Source organism: Pleurodeles waltl, chromosome 7 (assembly GCF_031143425.1).
Source record: "Pleurodeles waltl isolate 20211129_DDA chromosome 7, aPleWal1.hap1.20221129, whole genome shotgun sequence".
Lineage (NCBI taxonomy): Eukaryota > Metazoa > Chordata > Amphibia > Caudata > Salamandridae > Pleurodeles > Pleurodeles waltl.
Window position 1 is genome coordinate 408,397,615 of NC_090446.1, and position 22,324 is coordinate 408,419,938.

General features: G+C 41.7%; 1 protein-coding gene across 3 annotated transcripts in view; it reads left to right on the top strand.

Annotated features, from left to right (window-relative positions):
• TRPC4AP (transient receptor potential cation channel subfamily C member 4 associated protein) overlaps window positions 1–22,324 on the top strand; it is a 561,565-nt gene that overhangs the window by 64,874 nt on the left and 474,367 nt on the right. For all 3 annotated transcript variants that reach the window (XM_069243893.1, XM_069243896.1, XM_069243894.1), the window contains exon 2: window positions 7,505–7,633. In XM_069243893.1, the coding sequence (XP_069099994.1) occupies window positions 7,505–7,633 (129 nt within the window). The remainder of the gene's footprint in view (window positions 1–7,504; window positions 7,634–22,324) is intronic.

Below are 22,324 nucleotides of genomic sequence, written 5' to 3' on the forward strand. Positions count from 1 at the left end.
AGTACCAAATCTACAGATAAACACAGGAGTGTACTCACTGTACTTTCTAATACCTAAAAAGGACAACAGTCTGAGACCAATACTAGATCTCAGAACACTAAATACCTACATCAAATCAGACCACTTTCCCATGGTTACATTACAAGACGTAATCCCACTGCTCAAACAACAAGACTACATGACAACACTAGACCTAAAGGATGCGTATTTCCATATACCAATACATCCTTCACACAGAAAATACCTAAGGTTCGTATTCCAAGGAATACATTACCAATTCAAAGTGTTGCCATTCGGAATAACAACTGCACCAAGAGTTTTTACAAAATGCCTGGCAGTAGTAGCTGCACATATCAGAAGGCAGCAAATACATGTGTTCCCGTACTTAGACGACTGGTTAATCAAAACCAACACGCTAAGACAGTGTTCACAGCACACAAAATATGTCATACAAATCCTCCACAAACTAGGTTTCTCGATCAACTACGCAAAGTCACACCTTATGCCGTGTCAAACACAGCAATACTTAGGAGCAACACACAATCAACACAGCAAAAGGGATTGCTACTCCAAGTCCACAAAGGGTTCAAACATTTCACAATGTAATACAGGCCATGTATCCAAAACAAAGGATACAAGTCAAAATGGTAATAAAACTCCTAGGCATGATGTCTTCATGCATAGCCATTGTCCCAAACGCAAGGTTGCACATGCGACCCTTACAACAGTGCCTAGCGTCACAAGCACAGGATCAGCTTCTAGATCTGGTGTTGATAGACCACCAAACATACATCTCGCTTCTGTGGTGGAACAGTATAAATATAAACCAAGGGCGGCCTTTCCAAGACCCAGTGCTACAATACGTCATAACAACAGATGCTTCAATGACAGGGTGGGGAGCACACCTCAATCAACACAGCATCCAAGGACAATGGGACATACATCAAAGACAGTTTCACATAAATCACTTAGAACTGTTAGCGGTATTTCTAGCACTGAAAGCATTTCAGCCCATAATAACCCACAAATACATTCTGGTCAAAACAGACAACATGACAACAATGTATTACTTAAACAAACAGGGAGGGACGCACTCGACACAGTTGTGTCTCCTGACACAAAAAATATGGCATTGGGCGATTCACAACCACATTCGCCTAATAGCACAATTTATTCCAGGGATTCAGAACCAGTTAGCAGACAATCTCTCTTGGGATCACCAACAAATCCACGAATGGGAGATTCACCCCCAAATACTAAACGCTTACTTTAAAATTTGGGGAACACCTCAAATAGATCTATTTGCAACAAAGGAAAACTCAAAATGCCAAAACTTCGCATCCAGGTAACCACAGGATCAATCCCAAGGCAATGCTCTATGGATGAACTGGTCAGGGATATTTGCGTACGCTTTTCCCCCTCTCCTTCCATATCTAGTAAACAGGTGGAGTCAAAACAAACACAAACTCATACTAATAGCACCAACATGGGCAAGGCAACCTTGGTACACAACACTACTAGACCTTTCAGTAGTACCTCATGTCAAACTACCCAACAGACCAGATCTGTTAACACAACACAAACAACAGATCAGACATCCAAATCCAGCATCTCTGAATCTAGCAATTTGGCTCCTGAAATCCTAGAATTCAGACACTTAGACCTCACACAAGAATGTATGGAGGTTATAAGACAAGCTAGGAAACCTACCACTAGACACTGCTATGCAAATAAGTGGAAAAGATTTGTTTATTACTGCCATAATAATCAAATTCAGCCATTACACGCATCTCCAAAAAATATAGTAGGATATTTACTACATTTACAAAAGTCAAATCTAGCTTTCTCTTCCATAAAAATACATCTTACCGCAATATCAGCTTACCTGCAAATTACTCATTCAACTTCATTATTTAGAATACCAGTCATAAAAGCGTTTATGGAAGGCCTAAAGAGAATTATACCACCAAGAACACCACCTGTTCCTTCATGGAACCTCAACATTGTCTTAACACGACTCATGGGTCCACCATTTGAACCCATGCATTCTTGTGAAATGCAATACTTAACGTGGAAAGTTGCGTTTTTAATTGCCATCACATCTCTAAGAAGAGTGAGTGAAATTCAAGCTTTTACCATACGAGAACCATTTATTCAAATACACAAAAATAAAATAGTCCTACGAACAAATCAAAATTTTTTACCAAAGGTAATCTCACCGTTCCACTTGAATCAAACGGTAGAATTACCAGTGTTCTTCCCACAGCCAGATTCTATAGCTGAAAGAGCACTACATACATTAGACATCAAAAGAGCGCTAAAGTACTACATTGACAGAACAAAACTAATTTGAAAAACAAAACAACTATTTATTGCTTTTCAAAAACCTCATACAGGAAATCCAATTTCTAAACAAGGCATTGCTAGATGGATAGTTAAATGCATTCAAAACTGCTATATTAAAGCAAAGAGAGAGCTGCCTATTACACCAAAGGCACACTCAACCAGAAAGAAAGGTGCTACCATGGCCTTTCTAGGAAATATTCCAATGAACGAAATATGTAAGGCAGCAACATGGTCTACGCCTCATACATTTACTAAGCACTACTGTGTGGATGTGTTAACTGCACAACAGGCCACAGTAGGTCAAGCTGTACTAAGAACATTATTTCAAACTACTTCAACTCCTACAGGCTGAACCACCGCTTTTGGGGAGATAACTGCTTACTAGTCTATGCACAGCATGTGTATCTGCAGCTACACATGCCATCGAACGGAAAATGTCACTTACCCAGTGTACATCTGTTCGTGGCATTAGTTGCTGCAGATTCACATGCGCCCACCCGCCTCCCCGGCAGCCTGTAGCCGTTTAGAAGTAGATCTTGAACATTTGTACATTTGTAAATATATTACTTTAAGCTTCATTATGTACATACGTATTCACTCCATTGCATGGGCACTATAACTAACATACACAACTCCTACCTCACCCTCTGCGGGGAAAACAATCTAAGATGGAGTCGACGCCCATGCGCAATGGAGTCGAAATGGGAGGAGTCCCTCGGTCTCGTGACTCGAAAAGACTTCTTCGAAGAAAAACAACTTGTAACACTCCGAGCCCAACACCAGATGGCGGACTGTGCACAGCATGTGAATCTGCAGCGACTAATGCCACGAACAGATGTACACTGGGTAAGTGACATTTTCCATATATATATATATATGTATGTATATGTATATATATATATGTATGTACATGTATATATATGTGTATGTATATGTGTATGTATATATGTATATGTATATATGTGTAATTCTACACTTTAGAAATTCATAGGTCCTTGCATAGTTTCTATATAAGTTGCTTGCTTAGATGATTGAGTCTGTTTTTATTTTATCTATCACAATAGGTAAATATTTTCTTCACTGTTCATCTACAAGCATGTCACCATTGAAATTTTGAGGAAAGATAACATAATGGTATAAAAGTAAACAAATACATTTGCTTAAAATACTGTAACTCTTGAAAGCCTGTGTTTATATGATACAACTTTAAATCTCAAAATATTATATTCCTTACACATGTATTCCCTTGATTATGTAATCATGCTTCTATATATTTGCTGCTCTAATGCTACTGTGCAAGAGAAAAAAAAAACGAACAGAAAAAATATTTTACTCTCTCGAAAGCTTTAGTCTGTCTGACCATCACCCTATACCTCTATCAATCTATCCTGGATCTCCACTCTGACTCATCCCAAACCCATTCTACTACTATGATCTCCAAAATAACCCTTCCCAGACCTGAGTTTCTGACTATGATCTCCCAAACAACCCTACTAAATTTTCCCTCATTTATCTATCCTTTGATTCATCACAAACCCCATTTAACTACTATGATCGCCCTAATCCCTTTCTACAGACTCTTCCATCGCCTACCTCTCCTTTACTCATCCCAAACCTCAGCTTACTACTGTGATCTCCCAGTTAACACATCTGGATTCTTCTCTCCTCTATCCCTCCATTATTCTATTCAAACCAACTAACAGACTCAAGTGTTCTCCGCTCAAATTAACTCAGACCTCCCTATACTAATACTATACTCCTATTTCCCTGTACTAATCCACCACTAATCTTTTTGGATTCTGGAGTAGTATGCTACTTGCAGAAAAGCGCTTTGACGCCTCGTCAGGAGTACTAAGCTCTATATAAATACAATACAATAAAATACAATTACAATAATAAGTGCTGCCACAACTCCAACAATCAAAGCCAAGTAAGAGTTGATATCAAATCTTGTCCATTGCATTCCACCACTGTAACTCAACACACACTGTTTCATAGCCATTTTATTTCATGCATGCAAAGCCTATTGATGCTCCTGTCATTATTCTCCTTCAGCCAACTCATCTCTCTGGAACTAGGTTCAGGCTGGGATTGGGTCAGTTTAGCTCTCAGAGCAAAATTGACTGGACCATTAAGGTGCAGTGCTCAGTTCTGTGGGCGAATAACTTTTTCAGTTCGGGTCGTATCATCCCCTCTGCTACCAGATCTATCAGTGCACTTTCTCTACCTTAAATGCTATGCAGGGGGCATGCCAACAAATAAACTGGGAGTGTTGTAGTCCCAGTATGGACTTTGTTGCTCTCTGACTGGCGCCATCACTCTCTTAAGTAGCAGGTGATAAACATTTTAACAAGAATGACAGACAAGGGTAGTAGATATATAAAGCTTTGAATCTAAGTTATTTTAGACAGATCTATCATTAGGGAAATTTTAACAGCAAAGCTTTTAAGTCCTAAGTACAATAAACTCAGTACAGTTTTATATATGAAATCTAGCATAGATTTGCTTTCTAACAATGGGAAAAAGAGAGAAATGCGTCCCTAGAAATCTACATCTTTATCTCGCACGTTATACAAAAACAGTCATACATTCTAAATGTGTTCACGGTTCTCAGGATAAACACCATTAGAGAGCAAGCAATAAGGAACAATTACTAGAATACGTTTGAGGATTTTCTCATGGAAACAATAACATTATATTGAATGTATTGACATTTTCACAGTTAGTTCGGCAATCTAATGGATACATTGTATGCACAAAGCCTGGGACAGTTTAGCCATCCTTGATGTTTAGCATGGAGAGCTTTGGAAGCAAATCTTAGTTCATGAGTGTGAGTTTTGCAATCCTTTATTAGGAACTAAAAACAATGAAAACAACATGTGAGCTAAGTGATGTTGAAGCAAGATGGATGACATTGTAAACACGACCTAGGTTAGCTCAGGCTCGATTAAAAAAGGAATTGATGTGAAAAGACAATACCTTTCACAAACCTCATCAGTATCAGTCATCTGGTTATCCCTACCACATATGAAACAAAAAGGGAAAAGGAATCAGGAATCTTTGAGTCTACAGTGATCTTATGATTTTTATTTAATTGTTGCTTCGTGTGCTGAACACTCATCCAGTTACTGAAGCAGAACAGTGCCCTCTTCGGAAACCTTCAGAAGCAATCAGTATGGTGTCCGGGCCTATAAAACAGGAAGGATTATTGAATGTCTGTGTGATAGTATCAAAATATTGCTCCGTTAACATTAATTAACCAATTTAACACAATCATCAAAGTTGCTCCACCCTAACCTCTAAACATCCTTGTCTTGGGGTCCCACATAAAACAAGTAGCATACTCAATAGGTGCCCCTGTGACTATTCATGTAGTGGCTAGAGTAGGAAAATCCTCATGATGTCAGAATATCTAACACCCTTCAACTCAGGCCTATCGAGTGCATGGTTATATCATGCGGAATGGGGAACACCAGTGTCCTTAGTAGCGGAAGAGTGAGTCCTTCTTCAAGAAGTATTCATCTATCAATTAACCGCAGGCTCACTAACCTCTGGAACACACGGTTTTCCTTCTAAATATGTATCATATCTTATCTCTTAGGTGTAACAAAATATAGTCAAATTCAGCGTGGCATGTACTTTAAAAGGGCTTGGGTAATAATCCCTTTCATATGAGCTAACTTACTTGGAAGGAACATGGCTATGGGGACTGCCTTCTCAGCTGTGTCTGCCTGAGTGAAGCTAAATGCACAGCAGAAGACAAATGTGCTGTCCTTCTGTTCACCACAATGTAATCCGACGACCATCATCATGGGGGGGTAAAGATACAAACGGCTAGAACATGTGCCAGTGTGTGGACTGCATAACAATGGACAACCTTGGTGACTAAAAATGAGCTGCCATAAAGTAGTGGAAGCCAAGTCGGTGGCTCAGAAAGATAGTCATGCTCACCCTCTCACATTCTGGCCTGATGTTTCACAGGTCTGATTTGTGGCCTAATCCGGACACTGGACAGCAAGTAGTTAACACTGTTCCAGCCAACCCAAGTTCTTTGGTGCCACAGAAGAGAACTAGGGAGTTCTGCATGACCTGATTCATGATGGATGACAGGAACAAAATAGGAAAAATAGACTTTTCTATTTTGAGCTGCGCAATAGCAGCAGAATGAGTGTGCTGAGAGAAATTAAGGGCAGGCAAGATAAGATGACTTTAAGCCGACTGTAGGTGAACATACATTGCTGTGCCCTATAAATGCTTTTTGTTTATTTTTTTAACACTAAACCTACAAAAGAGAAACAGTTAGAAGGCTATCATGTTAGGCCGTGTTTTATGGGAGTAGTAGGTGGCTAACAAAACTGCGATCCTGCCACAAAAATTGGAGACCCAGTCCAATGATTTATAAAACTGCCTTGGGAAGTAGGTCTTTAAAGAATGTGCCATTTCAAGCTATTCTGTATGCCTGTTTGGAGCCTCTTGACAACTGTGGAGAGGAGCGCAGCTGGAGGTGCTGGATGTTCCTAGAATAATCCGTGCCGATTTGCGGGAAAATCGAGATATCTGAGTAATTTGGATACCCAAAAAGAGGCAGGACTACATCTTTGCGCAGGTCGAAGTAGCCAGGTGTTTATAGAAATTTGGGTTGGATGTGAAGGAAGAGCTTAATGGGTTGTCTGGTCTCTGAGGGGCAGTCTTGGTCTTTGCTTGGTCTTGGTGAAACGGCAAGATGCACTGGCCCATAAAGAAAAGGATTGGGATCTGCTGTAGAAAGGGAACTAAGAATTTTAGAAATGGATTGCTTTAGTGGATTCTACTGTATTGTCTTTAGCTTTTTGTCTCTTATCTTCTTTCTTCCAGGGTTGGACTTTTGTCCACTGTGTTATATGCTGATTGGTTCTCTCTGCTTTGTGACTGAAATCTAAAAACTGTTAAGGCTGGGTTATTTCCGTTACTTTTTGTCACTGATAAGTGAACTTTGTATGCAAGTGTTTGTCGTTTGAGAAAATGTGTTTAAGGTTAATAAAGATGGTCTAAACTCAGAACTCCAAAATCTCAATCTGCTGCTTGATGCAATAACTCTTAAAAACTAATGTATTTTTCTACTTTTATTGTTTTCCTATATATATATATATATATAATATATATATATTTTTTTTTTTAGATTACCGAGATCCTATTAAAAGAAAGGGATGGAAGGGCAAAATGGAATGGCATTCCTCTACTGTTAAAGAAATTGTTTCTGAACAGTCACCCCAACAGTGACCTATCTCAGTGCCAAAGTATCCTCAAGGTAACATTTGTAGAGTAAAATCTTCACTTTTGTTTGTTCATATGATGCTTGCTCATATTTTTTTTATGATTGATCCTCCTTTGTCATCAGTGATAATTTTTAGGGAGTTACCCCTTTTCTATATTTAGTGGCCCAGAAACGCTAGGGACATTCTCAGCTGATGATGGAAGACGCTGGTATAGAGGAGATGCATTGCACACGTGTTGATAAAGCAGTTTTAAAGCAGGAAAAAAGCGTACTTTGCTGAAGGAGTAAACACAAATAAGTTTTGTTGTCATCCATTCTTTCTAAGATAGTTGCCATGTGGCTCTCCCTTCATCTGAATAGATGAAGGAATCTCGGTGCTCAGCATAGAGCTGCTTTTTTATTAGGTAATCGTCATTCATAGTGAGAGCATTAGCAAAGCCAATAGGTCTCACCTATGTAAGAGCTATTGGCTTTGCCAATGTGTTTTAGGCATGTTGTACACCAGTGTGGATGCTGTTAACCATGGCTGAAAGTTAGTGGTGTAGAGGAGAGTGGCAGAGTGGAGGGGTGTAGGTTGGATTAAAATGTTATAGAGCATTGTAGAGTACAGTGGCATGGTGTGGAGTGGTGTACAGTGGAGTATCATAGAGTGAAGTAGAGTGGCTTGGGGTGTTGTAGAGAGGCCTAGAGTGAATTGGTACAGAGTAGTGTTATAGTGTGGAGTATGTATGGTATGATAAGGCACTGCCATTACAGACAACACAGTTTCAATTGAAATGACCTTTACATTTGCACATATAGGTTTACTGATAAAACTATACAGGGTGCAAATCATTTGTGAAAATTGCATCACCAGGTGTACTGATTTGTTTTGATCGTATTAAAATGTTTGTTTCTACCACACTTCTGAATTACAAAAAAGGATGCTTTATTTGTGCTCTCCTAATTGATATATTGTGAAATATTTGCACATTTTGATTTACAGATATTTACATTTTGTGTGCTAGAAAAACTTTTCCCCAGTACCCAGCAAGATTGTCACATAAATCCTCTCACTTTGAAGTCAGAGAAGGAAAAGTCAACACTGAGCTCCTTCAGAAGACCTATCCTGACATCTGACCTCTGTCTTCGTACACTCAGGAAATGTCATAGAACAAAATGTAAAGGCCTGTTTAGAGAAGGAAGGGTTAGTAGAAGAATACAAGAAGCAATGATAAACGTTACTGTACAAAGAAATGCTGGACAGCCTAAAACAAAGCAAGCCAGCAAATAGAAAGCCAGAGCATGTGAGCTACAAACCACAAAGCAAATGTGAAGCAGTGGATGGAATACATTCCCAGAGAAGCTTGCAGAATACCCACAAGAAGTCTTTAAGCAACCAGATAGCTGTGCTGGTTAGTAGGCTGTGCTGGTTAGTAGACTTTGACTTAAAAAGTGCACAGTCCGGCAGAGAGCAGTGTTCCAGAGACTTGCATAACCAAGACATTCCTTTCATGCTACATTCTCTAAAGGACAGAAATGAACAGTTACCTGCTTGTGCAGTAATATATGCACACATTCAATTACTAGTTTGCACAGTGAGATGGAGACAGTGCAGATGATTCAAAAACTGGTAGTTGGCACTGAAAAGGGCAACAACAAGCACTGCCTCATAACAGCTTTTGTGTCGGTCTGTTGCATATTGCTTATACCCCACATGCTAATTAAGTAAAATATTTTGTGATTGATGAATCTTTTCAAAATTCATGTGGCAAATTTCAACAATGCCTTGTTGATATAGATTAAATCACAGTCCTTTGTCATCAACCCCCTATCCTTCGGTAAGTTTGAGGTTTATGCAATATTTGCAAAATTTGGACTTAATATTGTCTCTATTGTTGCTAATTGTTGATAATTTCCTTGATAAAAATGTACAAAACGAAAGAATAATCCTGTTATTAAAAACCGGGATTGAAAAAATGTGTAATGCAATTTCTGAACCCTCTGCTAAGTTTTGTTCTCTTGTTTTAGCATTCCCCCCCTCCACCCGTTTCCCCCCCCCCCCCTTACAGATGTTTCTGTTTTTGCATTGTCCTTTGGAACGGGATATTCATAATAGAATACTGGGGCGTAGCATGGGAGTAATCCTGCTGTGAGAAGAAAATAAAGTGCAGTGCAGTTTCTAAGCACATAGCTGAGAAATGACAGTTTAACTGTCTTCTCCCTGCTGGTAGCTCTGTGTCCATTGTCCTCCAAAGCATTGTACTTCAATATTACACAGAACAGTTACCTGCCTCAGATGATCAAAAGCAACCTGCAAATGCAAGGGCTTCACAAACGTCTATGGTGCATTATATTTGGATATTACCCAAAACAATTCTTTCTCTCTGGAGTGCACAAATAGCTGGTGATTGCAACGAGATTGACCAAGCACTGGTGTTATTAAACCACGATAGGAAAGAATTGTGTTTTTGCTAGCAAAGGCAAATGAGTCCTCTTTTACCAGCATGCAGATGACTTGATAATCGGTTCCTTGTAGACAGTTGGTTATGGCTTTCTCAACTGTGCGTCGTCCCATCCTTTTTTTTTTTTTTTGTATATTTATTTTAATGACATTTATATTGCAGCTAGCACTACATCAAAGGATGCATATAGTGATAATACAGTCAGTCATTATTTTTTGAAAGGGAAAACATTGCTATGTTTATTGCGAACCTTGTGGAAAATACTCATGAACATATCAACTACAAACATCCCCGTGCTCAACTCCTAATACTTGGCAGTAACAGAAGTATGTACATAGGTCTCCGTGTCTGCACTTGGGTTTCAGAACATGTTGTGTAGTAGGTCATTGTCTCTACTCCTTTGTGCCAGTGAAGTCACCCCCGCAACCCATTCCCCCCATTCCAGTTGTTCGCTAGATTATGGCCTCTGCAGGGCTCCGGGGACGTCTTGTAGGTGTAGTATGATCATCGTCCGCTAGGTCCTAAATCATGGCTACCCATGCCAGTAGGTCATCTGCTAGTTTATCGTCGCATCTGACATCTTTCATATGATTCTGCTCTGCCCCAGCCCATTCTGTCATGTTCCGTAGCCAATCAGTCACCAGTGAGGGGAGTCTGGCTGAGCCATCTTTTGGCCGGGGTCAAGCCTAGCAGTGAGAATGTTCTGCTTAACTTTGTTTTTTTGGTCCAGTATCATTACCAGAAGACAATGCTTAATGACCCTCACTTGAGGTCTGCCAGTTGCGGTGTGAGATAAATTAGATGAATCACATTATAGTGTGCAAGTTTGAAGCGTGTGTTTGTCGAGACCTTCCTCACCCCTCCATGTATTCTAGTCCACTCAGTGGTTGTAATGGGGTTGTCAGTCAATTGCTGCCAGGTGTCTTCTACCCTAAGGGGTGGGGGGAGGGTCCTGGCTCTGTCCGCCTGTAAAGCACATTATATGTTAGTGATAAGTTTCCTACCTCCTGACAGTGATAGTAATGCGACCATAGTGTGAGTTTGGATCAGCGTATCTGGAAATTCGGGCCAGATCTCCCTGCTGTGGCTGCAATTTTAATGTATTGGAGAAAGTGGCTCCCGCCCGCCCCAAAAGAATCGAATACCACCAAAAGGGTAATAAACCGGCCAGATGGGTAGATATCGGCTAAGGTTGTGCACCCATCCGTTCGACAATTAGCCACCGACATTGTTTCAGCTATTTGCGCACATGGCCTGATATGCCATATTTCAAGGTGTGGTGCGAAAGGCACTCTGCGCAGCACCCCATGTACTGCACATTCCCAAATTCTGCACACGAGGGTCACCACATGTGGTAAATTTGTGGGCGATCTCGAACCGTGCAGCAGGAGGGAGTTGAGGTTTCAAGTACGAAGAGTGCCAGCCAGGAGAGATCGCTCCTAGTTGACATCAGTATCAAACCAGTGCACTGCATGCTGCAAGTGAGATGCATGGTAGTATAATTTCAGGTCAGGTACCTCCATCCCCCCTTTATACCACTCCAGCTTTAGAGTGGAAAGACTAACTCTACAGCGTTTCCCAACCAACAGCAATTCCACAAGGTATTTGTCTAGGTCCTGGAACACCTGTTGCCTAATGCCCTGTAATATGCAATAAAGTTCCAGGTGTCTGCTTTCCTCTTGATCCAGATATTTGGGTAAGTCGAAGATAAAACACAAAAAACCTAAGCTGGATTTAACCCCTTCCAGCAACTAATTATCTCCTGAGAAGTTGTGGGGGTGACATCATACATCTTTCTCTTTCTCCTGAAACGTTTGACTTTAGAGTCAACTGGTTCTAACACGACCAGAGTTTCTTGGGCCATCCAACAGTCCTAAGCAGATTAGATTTCTGTGCCGCCATGATCTGACTCGTCGGATCCTTGCAGATTTCCTCTAGTGTGCCTGCGGGCTGCACAGAGCTGAGAGGTTCTCCACCTCGGTTACGACCGGTGGGTTCACCCTCTGCCGAACCCTATGTGCCTGTAACGGGGCTGCCTCCAGTTCCACTTGCGACTCCACCTCCAGTGGCATAGTCCACTCCCAATCCTGGCGCATCAACGCCAATGTCAACTCCGAAAGACAAGGCCCAAATTGTCTTCTCTGATGATGAGTCTGTGCCGGTTCAACCTCAACCAAAGTCCCGCCGGGCTGCTGTTCGGGTTACTTTTCCTTTACATGATCTACCGCCACATGAACAGCACACCCTGTGTTCCCTGTTCAGCAGAGATTCAGACAAGGATTACATCGCTGGTAATGTGTTTGTCCAATCATATCACAAGGAGAATTAGTTTGACGACCTGCAGGAGTCTACTGACCTTGATACCACCGAGTACGGATTCCTCTTACCCCCTGGTGTTGCCACTGAGGAGAGTGCTTCCCACACCATTATTATAGACCTCAAGCTTCCCACCTTAAAGGTCTAAACCATTGTCCTTATGAAGATTCTTTATACATCCACTGAGCTCTTCTTACCATTTTAAAGAGGCTCTCACCAACACCTCATTGAGGACATTAACCAAACTTTGCTCTGGCCCTCAAACAGCTGCGAAATTACATGACGCCACCGTTCTGCCCCAGACGACCCTGGGGTTTTATCTCAGCACGCCTCACCTGAAAGCTTGGTGGTGCAGGCGTTTGCAATTAAAACCAATCGAATGCCTTTCTGAATACTCACCCCTCAGTTGGGAGTCAAAATGGGTGGAGATGATGTTCTGTAAGAGTATTTTCGACCACAAGCTGGTGCTTTGATCTGTATATGCCAGCTTCCTACTAGTATTCCTGTGCCCTTTGGGATTCAGTGCCTCACCCTTCCTTTCCTGCTCCTTCACCTTATTTTAGAACTGAGCCCTTCTCAGTACCTTCCTCTATAAGTTAAAATTAGAAATGCTTACACTTGCCCCAGGTCTTGTCTGCCCTCCACCCTGGAGACTGGATGGTAGCGTTTTCCCTGCACGACGCCTGTTTCCATATAGTTTGTGGAGGGACAGGTGCATTTTCAGTTTGCTGTGCGTCCCTTTGGTCTCACCAGTGCCCCACAGATTTTCACGAAAGTGATGGCTGTGGTGGGAGCAAATCTTCTGAAGTGAGGGATGGCAGTCATCCCCTAACTAGACGACTAGCTGTTAAAGGCAGGCTCACGCCAGGCAGCCGTCAACCACCTCCAGACTAAGGTAAACCGTCTGTCATATTAGGGGTTCTCTATCAACGTGCCAAAGTCGCACACCTTAATCCTTCTCAGATACCCTCCTTCATTTTAGCCATTCTGGATGTGGTTCTGTATAATTTATTTCCCCTAGGAAACAGAGTCCAGAACGTTAAGGCTATGATCCAGATCTTTCATCATTAGTCTTGGAATTCAATGAGGTCGACTCTGAGGCTGCCTGGACTGATAGCCTAATGTATCTTGCTAGTCAAGCATGCGAAGTGGTAGACCCCGCCTCTGTAGTGGGATCTGAAGTCTCAGCGGGCCCAACATAAAGGGAACCTCTTTGACCGTGTTCAAATTTTGGAGAAGACAACAAAAGATCTGACGTGATGAGTACTGGTTCGCGACTGGGTCACCCAAAGCCCCCAGTGGTGGCCGATGCATCGCTTCTGGTTGGGGTGGCCATCTTGGAAAGATAGAGATGAGAGGTCTTTGGTCTACAGTGGAGTCCAGGTTCCACATCAACTTTCTGAAGCTGGGGACCAACCGCTTGGAACTGAAAGCCTTCCTTTCATCCAATCAAACAGGGCAGGGTGGGATTGTGGGCCCTAAACCCGAAGGCCTTATGCCTCTAGAATTGTCTGGACCACTAAGGATCTTCCTTGTGGAGAACCACCGGCAGGATCTTTACATGCAAGGTCAGACAAACTCAGCTGTCAGCACCCTGCATATCCTGAGTGGCAGTTACTCCTAGAGGTGGGCCAAGATCTCTTCAGAGAATGGGAAGAACCATGGCTCAATCTGTTCACCACTGCTGATAACATGCAATGTCAGCTCTTCTGTGTGTTGGAGTTTCCAGAGCATCTCTTGCTCTGAGGCATGCCCTAACGTGAGTGGAACTCAGGACTTCTGTATGCCTTCCTGCTCAGAGTTCTCAAGTAGATTTGGACAACATGGCCCCACATCATCCTTGTGGCTCCAGACAGGGCACGGAGAGTATGGTATCCAGAACTCCTAGGCTTGAGCATCTGTTCCCCAGTCAGGCTGCCCCTCTGAGAGGAGATGCTGTCACAGCAGCAGGGTCAGGTTCTGCACCTGGACCTTCACAATCTCCATCTTCATGTTTGGCAATTGAACAGCGGCAGCTGAACACCTTTGACCTTCAGGAGGTGGTTGATGTCAGCTTGGCAGCCAGGCATCCCTCGGCAAAAGTTGTATATGCCTTTTGTTGGGACATATTTGTGCCTTGGTGTGGTACTCATCAGATAGACTCTTACCAAGCAAAGTTATTTGATGTTTTGTTTGTTTTGTCTTTTCTTAGTGCGGCAAGGCCTTGCTCTGGGCACAGTTAAAGGATACCTTTTAGCTCTTTAGGCTTTTTTGGGGCTGCTGGAACTGCCCTTTCTTTAAATCTCCAGTTGTTATGTGCGTTTTGAAAGGCTTACAATTTTTTATTCCTGTGGAAGGCTACAAAATGGGTCCATAACGTGGTCCTCACATTTCTACTGTTCACTCAATTTGAACTGCTTCAGTTATTTCTTGCGGCTCCTTGCCCTCAAGACATTCCACGTCAGTCAAAACAGTATTTTGCTAGCATTCTGTGCTGTTCCTCACCTCTCAAATGTGGAGGAGAGACTCCATAGTTTGGATCCCTAGAGAGTGTGGAGTGTCTGCTTAATTTGTACCAAAGAACAGCTCTTTGTAGTGTTCTCTGGAACGGAGAAAGCAAGGCTTTGCCGAAGAGAGCTATCTCCTGCTGGATTGTGCTCTACATTAAGATTTGCTTCACATTGGCTAAAAAGCAGCCTCCGGAAGGATTAAATGCTCATTCTACTAGGGCCAGAGCTGTTATCATGCAAAAGCCTTGTCCTAGACATTTGTCAGGCGGTTACATGGGCTTCCTTCCATAGGTTCGTAAATTACTGTTGTCTGGATGGTCAGGTTCGCCAAGAGGTTTTTTTTGCCCATTCTGACCTGCTTTACTTTCTGGTTTGAGTTTATCCACAGACTCCCCTCAGTATAGATACTGCTTTGGTATATATTCAGAAGGTGGGGAATCTAGTGTTAAAGGTTTCTACAGAAGAACACAATTCTTACTTTCAGTAATGCACTTTCTGATGGAGACTCTATCTCTCTGCAGTTTCCTCTGCAACCCTCCCTGCCTTCACATTCTATGGTTGGCCTCTATCCTTTAATACGTCTAGGAATCTGCACCCCAATGACACCAGTTTGGTTTTGAAGCTCTGCTTTTGGGGAAATGGACCTCCTCGAAAATAACTGACCTCAGCAGCACACAGGAGGGAGGCCTGTTTAGAGGTAATGCTGGGACGTTTCCAGATCTAGTCTGATGCCTGAAGAACATTCAGAAGGTGACGCATTATCGGCTAGAAAGAGTCGACCAGAAAGAGCATTACCGAAAGTAAGTAACTTGTTTGTATGGACTTGAGGATGAATGGGATGTCTGCATTAAGGATGATGGTGTAACGTACGAGAAAACATTTTGTACCCATTACTGAACATGTATGGTGACCACTTAACTGAGGGAGAAGTTTGTTCATCTGGCACATAGACAGTCTAGGCAGAAACACAACTAAAAGCAAAGTAGCTTTTCAGTCATCCATGGTTTTACATTATTCTAGGGTACCTATAATAAAAATATTTTTCATACAATAGTAGCTAAATATATAATATAACTGGACAAATAAAATACTTAATTTTGTCTTTTTATTCTATGTATTTTTTTCGTTTTTTTTTGTTCTATGTGCGATAGGTCCTTGTGGCGTATCTGTGCTGTCTCCATGTCTCTCTGTGTCAGTTTTAGGTTTCAACTGATCTGTTTTACACTTGGTTGAGCTTCCAGTTGTGTTCATTTTAGTATTTTGTGTATTTTTATGGCTAAAGCAGAATTGTATTTAACATGGTGTTCTCCACCTTACCTGTCTGTGAAAATGTCATTTTTGGCCTGTTGCTGATCTCTGTAAATACTTTAGCCATATGAACCTGGTGGGTGCAGTGGTCACTTTCTATGTCATGACCCCAGGTAGTTGCCTTAGCAAGCATGCTGCTCAATTTCATATTCACTCTTTTCCAAGAGCTCTGAGACACTCTCACCGCAGTAGGCCCCTATTGTTGGACACCATGTGGTAGAAATTTGCTTAAGGTGTTTTGTTTCTCAGGCATGAGTCTTATTTCAGGGCATATATTTTATTGATAATCTTTGAGGGTAGATATGTATGATGTATTCAGAAGACTTTATTTTTATGACCGGTGAGATGAAAGCAGCATTGCGATTACCCACATTGTTCTTGTGAGTTGAACTTGACTTGAATAAATAAGCTTTGTTCTAAAAAATGATTCATTTTTACTGTGAAAACTTTTTAAATATATTTGTATTATTATGTCTGTTACATGCATGACAGCTTAACATATTTTTAGTGTGAGGAATATAAAACTAAGTTGTACAGTTACATTTACTTGCAATACCCCTCACCAACACATGTAGTCCCACATTCTTGATAAAGGTGGCTTTCACTGCCCATTCTCTTTTTTGCTTAGGTCTTATTTCGGTATCACATAGACTGATTTGATAATTGTGTGGATCGGTTTACTTAAGTGTTAGTGTTCTGCTGGCCAATAATTTCAGTTAGATTTTTTCCAAGTTACTAAGTCCTTGTCTAGTTTTTGATCTATGCACACTATAGTCTTCTGCAGTTGAGACTTCTCAGATGTCCTTCATCCATAGCCTGTGTTTGGGCCCGCATGCGCCCAGTGTATTGCTACACATCTTGATTTCATAAAACTGTAATGCATTCTTTTCCCTTTTGGGTTCCAATGTAAGCATAGCATGCACTGATGAAGCTCTAGCGATATTACATTTCTCCTCAATTTCTTTTTATTAAATGTATCCACCACATGTTGCCAGAAAGTGGGAACCACTGGGTAAGTGCAACTCCATCACTTGGGGTCCGTTTTCAGATATATGTTTCTACGGGTTAGTGTTGTTAAATTTATCTTGCGTAAATAAGTGTATTGATTTCAATCTAGTATTTGCCAATGTTGTACTAGTGTAATCCAGGGCTTGATTCCATTCCTTTTCTTATGTGTAGTTATTTCTGTGGGTGCTGTGCAATTATCGACTTGTGTAGCGTTTTAATGGTCTTTCACCTTGAGTCAATGCTGCAGTTGCCTGTAGCATAAGAGGGGACACATCCCGAACCACGACTGTGGAAGAAGAAAGTCGTGAACAAAGGAAGCGGAACAAGGCTTTAGTTAACCACAACTTTGTTCTTCTGTGCCTTAACCACGCATGTGCTGAACAATGCACATGCATGGTTAAGGCACAGAAGAAGGAGGTTGGCTTCTGCGGAGGACGCAGTCAGGTAAGTGGGGGTGGGGCTGTTTTAGGGGCAGGGGGGTCAGGGTATTTTTAGTGTTTAGGGGTGGGGGTAGTTTAGGTTTTAGGGGGTGAGGGGTAGTTTAGGTTTTAGGGGGTGAGGGGTTGCGGTAGTTTGTGGCAGGGTGGGGGCATTTTATTTTTAGTTTTTATGGGTGGGGGTTGGGGTAGTTTAGGTTTTGGGAGGGTGGTGGGTCACCGTAGTTTTAGGGGCGGGGTGGTGGATCAGGGTATTTTTTCGTTTTTGGTGGTGGGGTCACTGTAGTTTTAGGGGCGGGGTGGGGTGTCGGGGTGTTTTTAGGGAGTGGAGGGTCGCAGTAATTTTAGGGGTGTGGGTAATGGGGCAGGGGTAGAATTGTTTTTAGGGGTGGGGCGTTGGGGTGTGATTGTTTTAGGGGCAGGGGAGGTTGCATGCTGGAACCACGCATGCCGTCCCACACTTGCCTTTACAACGAAAAATCATTCGTAAGGCATTCGTGGTAACAAGGTGTTTGTTGTTCCGATGTGTGGTTTAGGCATGCTTGGTTCCAGCATTCCTGGTTCCGACTTGTATGCTCAAATGAGAGGCAGAAGTTACCGCCGGGAACCACTCCCATTTAATGTGTATTTCTCTGGTTGGTGTGGTGTATAACATACATACAGTCCATACTTTTCTTAGCCTCCTTGTATGTACAATATTCTCTTATCTAGCCATTTAGCAGCTTTTGCCTCCGGAAGTATGTGTTCAAATTCTTTGAGCCCTCACAGTGGTGTCTGATCAGCATATAGAGTTTTCCTAATAACTCTTAACCAGTCCCATATCTATCTCATCATCATTTCTAAGTGCAGAACCTCTTTAGTTTGGGGAAGTTTGGTAAAGCATATATCTTTAAATTGAATTCCACCATTACAGCCTTCTAGAAGGTTTTGTTCTCCATAATTTTCCTCAAAACCACCAAAATGTTATTTGTTAAATCCACAAAGCCAAATAGTACTCTTCCATTTCTGGTACTCCAGTTCATCCTTCATCGCATGGTTCTGAATTATGATAATGCTTCTTAGTTCTTGGAACACTCTTTGGGCAGTAGGGTGAACACTCCCTGCAATACATATAAGCAACGTAGATCTGTTAACATCTTTATTGATGCTATCTGTCCCACAGTGGCAGTGTCTTCCAATTTTCTAGTTGCTATCATGCAGTGGCAACATTTTTTTTTATATTTAGGTTTATACTTCTATCTGGGTCATGTATAACTAGTACCCTTGTATTTTATTTCTTGCTTGCCATTTTAATTCCAAATTTAAACGACTGTTGTCAGTTTCTTATGTGTTACTAACTAGTGTATATAGTCTGGATTTATTGTGGTTTATGCGAAGACCAAAGACCATGCTCAATTCTTCTGTATCTGCAGCACTGTTGGTGCAGAGGCTGCTGAGTTTTGTAACCTTATTATTGTATGGTCCCACATACTGTGAAATTCCATGCTAGCTTTCCCTGTCCAGATTATCCAGCCTTTGCAGCCTGTTACCAATAGACTGGACTAGTGCTTCATCTCCATAGCAAATAGGAATGGTGACAGGGGATATTCCTACAGAGTGCTCCGCTCCAGGGTCTAACTTTTCAAAGTACGTTTATCTGTTGTTTTTTTTTCAGTTCAAGCAAGCTTTATTCGGTCTAAATAACCATCAAAGCAATAACTTTACAACAATAAAATCAAGATCCATACATAATAAATATATAACAACAAAGTTAAAAGGTAGGTGATAAAAAATGAGATAAGAATACTGAAAAATGAGGAATCTGCGATTGTACAAAGAGAAAAAAATTCAGATAAATCTTCACATATGTGCCCCATCCTGTAGATAAAAAGGAAATATCAAAGATCCTTTTATTGACTGCTTTTAACTTCCACATAGGTAATTTATAAGAAGTACGATTAATAAAACAAATGAGTAAAATAAGGTAAAATCAGGGAACAATTAATAACAAATCACTTATAATCCTATTTTATTTTAAAAAGTATGTACGTATATGCCAAACGGACACAAGGAACTTGCTGACCGCACAAATTAAAGGAGAGGAGCAATCTCTGAACATCAGCCTGAGGGCATCTCTACATGTTCTCAACCCCATGTTTCTACAAACGGGACGAAGCCATTTCCACCGGACAATGCCATAGGCAGGACGAATAAACATAAAGTGCACTACAGTTTCCACAGAGTCATTACAACAAGGACATTTATCGGACAACAGGGTGGAGCTCCATGAACTGGGAAAAGGACTTCAGAGGGAGACCTAGATACCTAAGTCGAGCATACAAACTTTTGCTTAGTTGATCAGTAATTAAGTCCAGAAAGGGTTTGAACTGGGGAAACCAGTTATAGTCGAGGAAGAGAGACGTCAGCCTACCATGTGAAGTGCAAGCAGATATTTTTCCCTAACATGGGACCAATAAGCAGATTTCAGGTGGTCCTTGTGAGCCCTCTTTAACTTATTGGGCTGGCTCCAAAAGTGACTGAGTCCCAAGGTATGGAACCATTCTGAAATGTGCTTGAACCAGGGGATAGAAAGTACGTTTGGTCTATCCAATAAATCTTGCAAGGATTCCTTGTAAGTGTCTAGTTCAGGGTAGTCCAAATACGAACCCAAAAAAGTAAAGGCCTTAAAGCTATTACATCGGAAATGCGAGGGAACCCTAGATCCAAAAACACTGGAACCATGGGCGTACTACGAGGACATGCCAAGAGTGATCTTGCAAAATTATTTTCCACCACGGATAACTTGCTGGATTTAGAGCAGCCCCAGACCTCAGCACCATAGACCGCTGCACTCTGAGCCTTAGCTAAATACATTTTAATAGCAGGGGAAACCACTTTCTCAATATTAGACTTTTGAAAACGCAAAATTGCCCCTGCCCCATGTGCTAAGAGGGCTGAGCTTTTCCCTACCTGGGCCTGCCAGTTCATATCAATACTGATTCTTACCCTTAAGTAATCAATAGAGCATACCTTACTCAAGGGAACCTCGTTATACAGAATGTTACATCGTTTTGAGCTACCAGGACCAAAGATCATAAGTTTTGTTTTGCTAGAGTTGAGTTCCAATCCATGATCTGCACAAAACACTAAACCTATCCAGAAGGGCCTGAAAGCCCATAGGTGTTTTAGAGATCAGGAGGGAGTAGTCCGCAAATAAAAGGATTGGAACTTTTGTATTATTCAAAGTAGGGGCATCGTTTTGACAGTCAGTTACAACTTGCATTACTTCATTGATAAACAACGAGAAGAGGGTAGGAGCCAGGATACAGCCCTGGTGTACTCCCCGCCTGATGTTAATACGATCAGTGAGTTCCCCCTGGCTGCCCCATCTTACTCGAGCATAGGTGTTCTTGTGTAATCTTTGGATTAGATGCACCAAGTTCAACGGGACGCCAGTTTTCTTTAAGACTTCCACAATTTCTGGCTTGGAACAAGATCAAACGCGGACTTAAGGTCAACAAAAGCAACATACAAATTTTGTTTGGCCAGGGTAGCGTATTTCCAAAGTAACAAGAAGAATCTAAAAACTTGGTCCATAGTGCTAATTTTTAAACGAAACCCAGCCTGAAGGGGAGAAAAAAACCTGGTTAGCATGGACCCAGTCCATTAGCCTTTCAAGGACTTGCTTAGAGAAAATCTTTTTAAGATTATCAATGAGGCTAATTGGGCGATAATTGGCTGGCAGACCCACATCTCCTTTTTTGTGAATAGGATAATTTCAGCTCCGAGCCACGAGTCCGGAATGGGGCTACCTGCTGCAATGGCATTTGATAAAGTAGTAATGTACCACGCCCAAATAACTGGTTCAGACTTAAATAGGTCCCCCGGTATCTTGTCAGGACCGGGAGCATTAGCAGGTTTCAGGGAATTGATAGCTGCCGTGGTTTCAGCAATTGTAAAAACAATGTCCTCCAGGGGACCTTCAGTTAGGGATCTAATTTGCCACCCGCATAGGTCTTGTGATGTAGTTGCTCAAATGAGGCATAGATCTCGGAAAAATGAGACACCCATCTTTCAGGGTGGATGTGAAAATTAGGAATAGCATTACCCTCTCGTTGCCTGTGAGTCAGCAACCTCCAAAAGGAGCTCTCGTCTCGATTTTCGACAGCCTCCAGCAGCTTCTGCCAGATCTCAAATTCCCATTTTTTTTTCTTCGCTAGATTCAGGGCCTTAGTGTAACTGACTCTAGCAGTCCTGATCTCCTCCTGTGAGTGCATGCGGAGGGCCAATTTAAGATTAAACCTAGCAAGGTCGCAGTTATTGTTGAACCATTCCCTGGATCGGATAGCATCTGGAGTGTGTCTCACAGTGGTTTCTTTATAAAAAACATTCTGTAGAGATTTTATCAATTCAGCATGAATTTCCATGATTGGCAGACTATCGACCTCTTGCTTTTCAATACCGGAGAACAACTGTAGAAAGGTGGAATACATTTGTTTAACCAAAAATGGGTTAGATAGAACTTTTGGCCAACTAACACAAGTTTGCCTGAAGTTTAGGGAAGGGATCGGAACATCAGTGGTCTCTAGGTGTTGAGTTCTCCCAAATGCTTTGTTAAAAAGAGTAAGACATAGTGGATAGTGATCGCTGGAATTCAACCTTCATGTCCAGAATATGTGACCAAAGCCTGATGTCAACAAAGAAATAATTAATAGTGCTGAACGAACATCCCTGCTTGAAAGT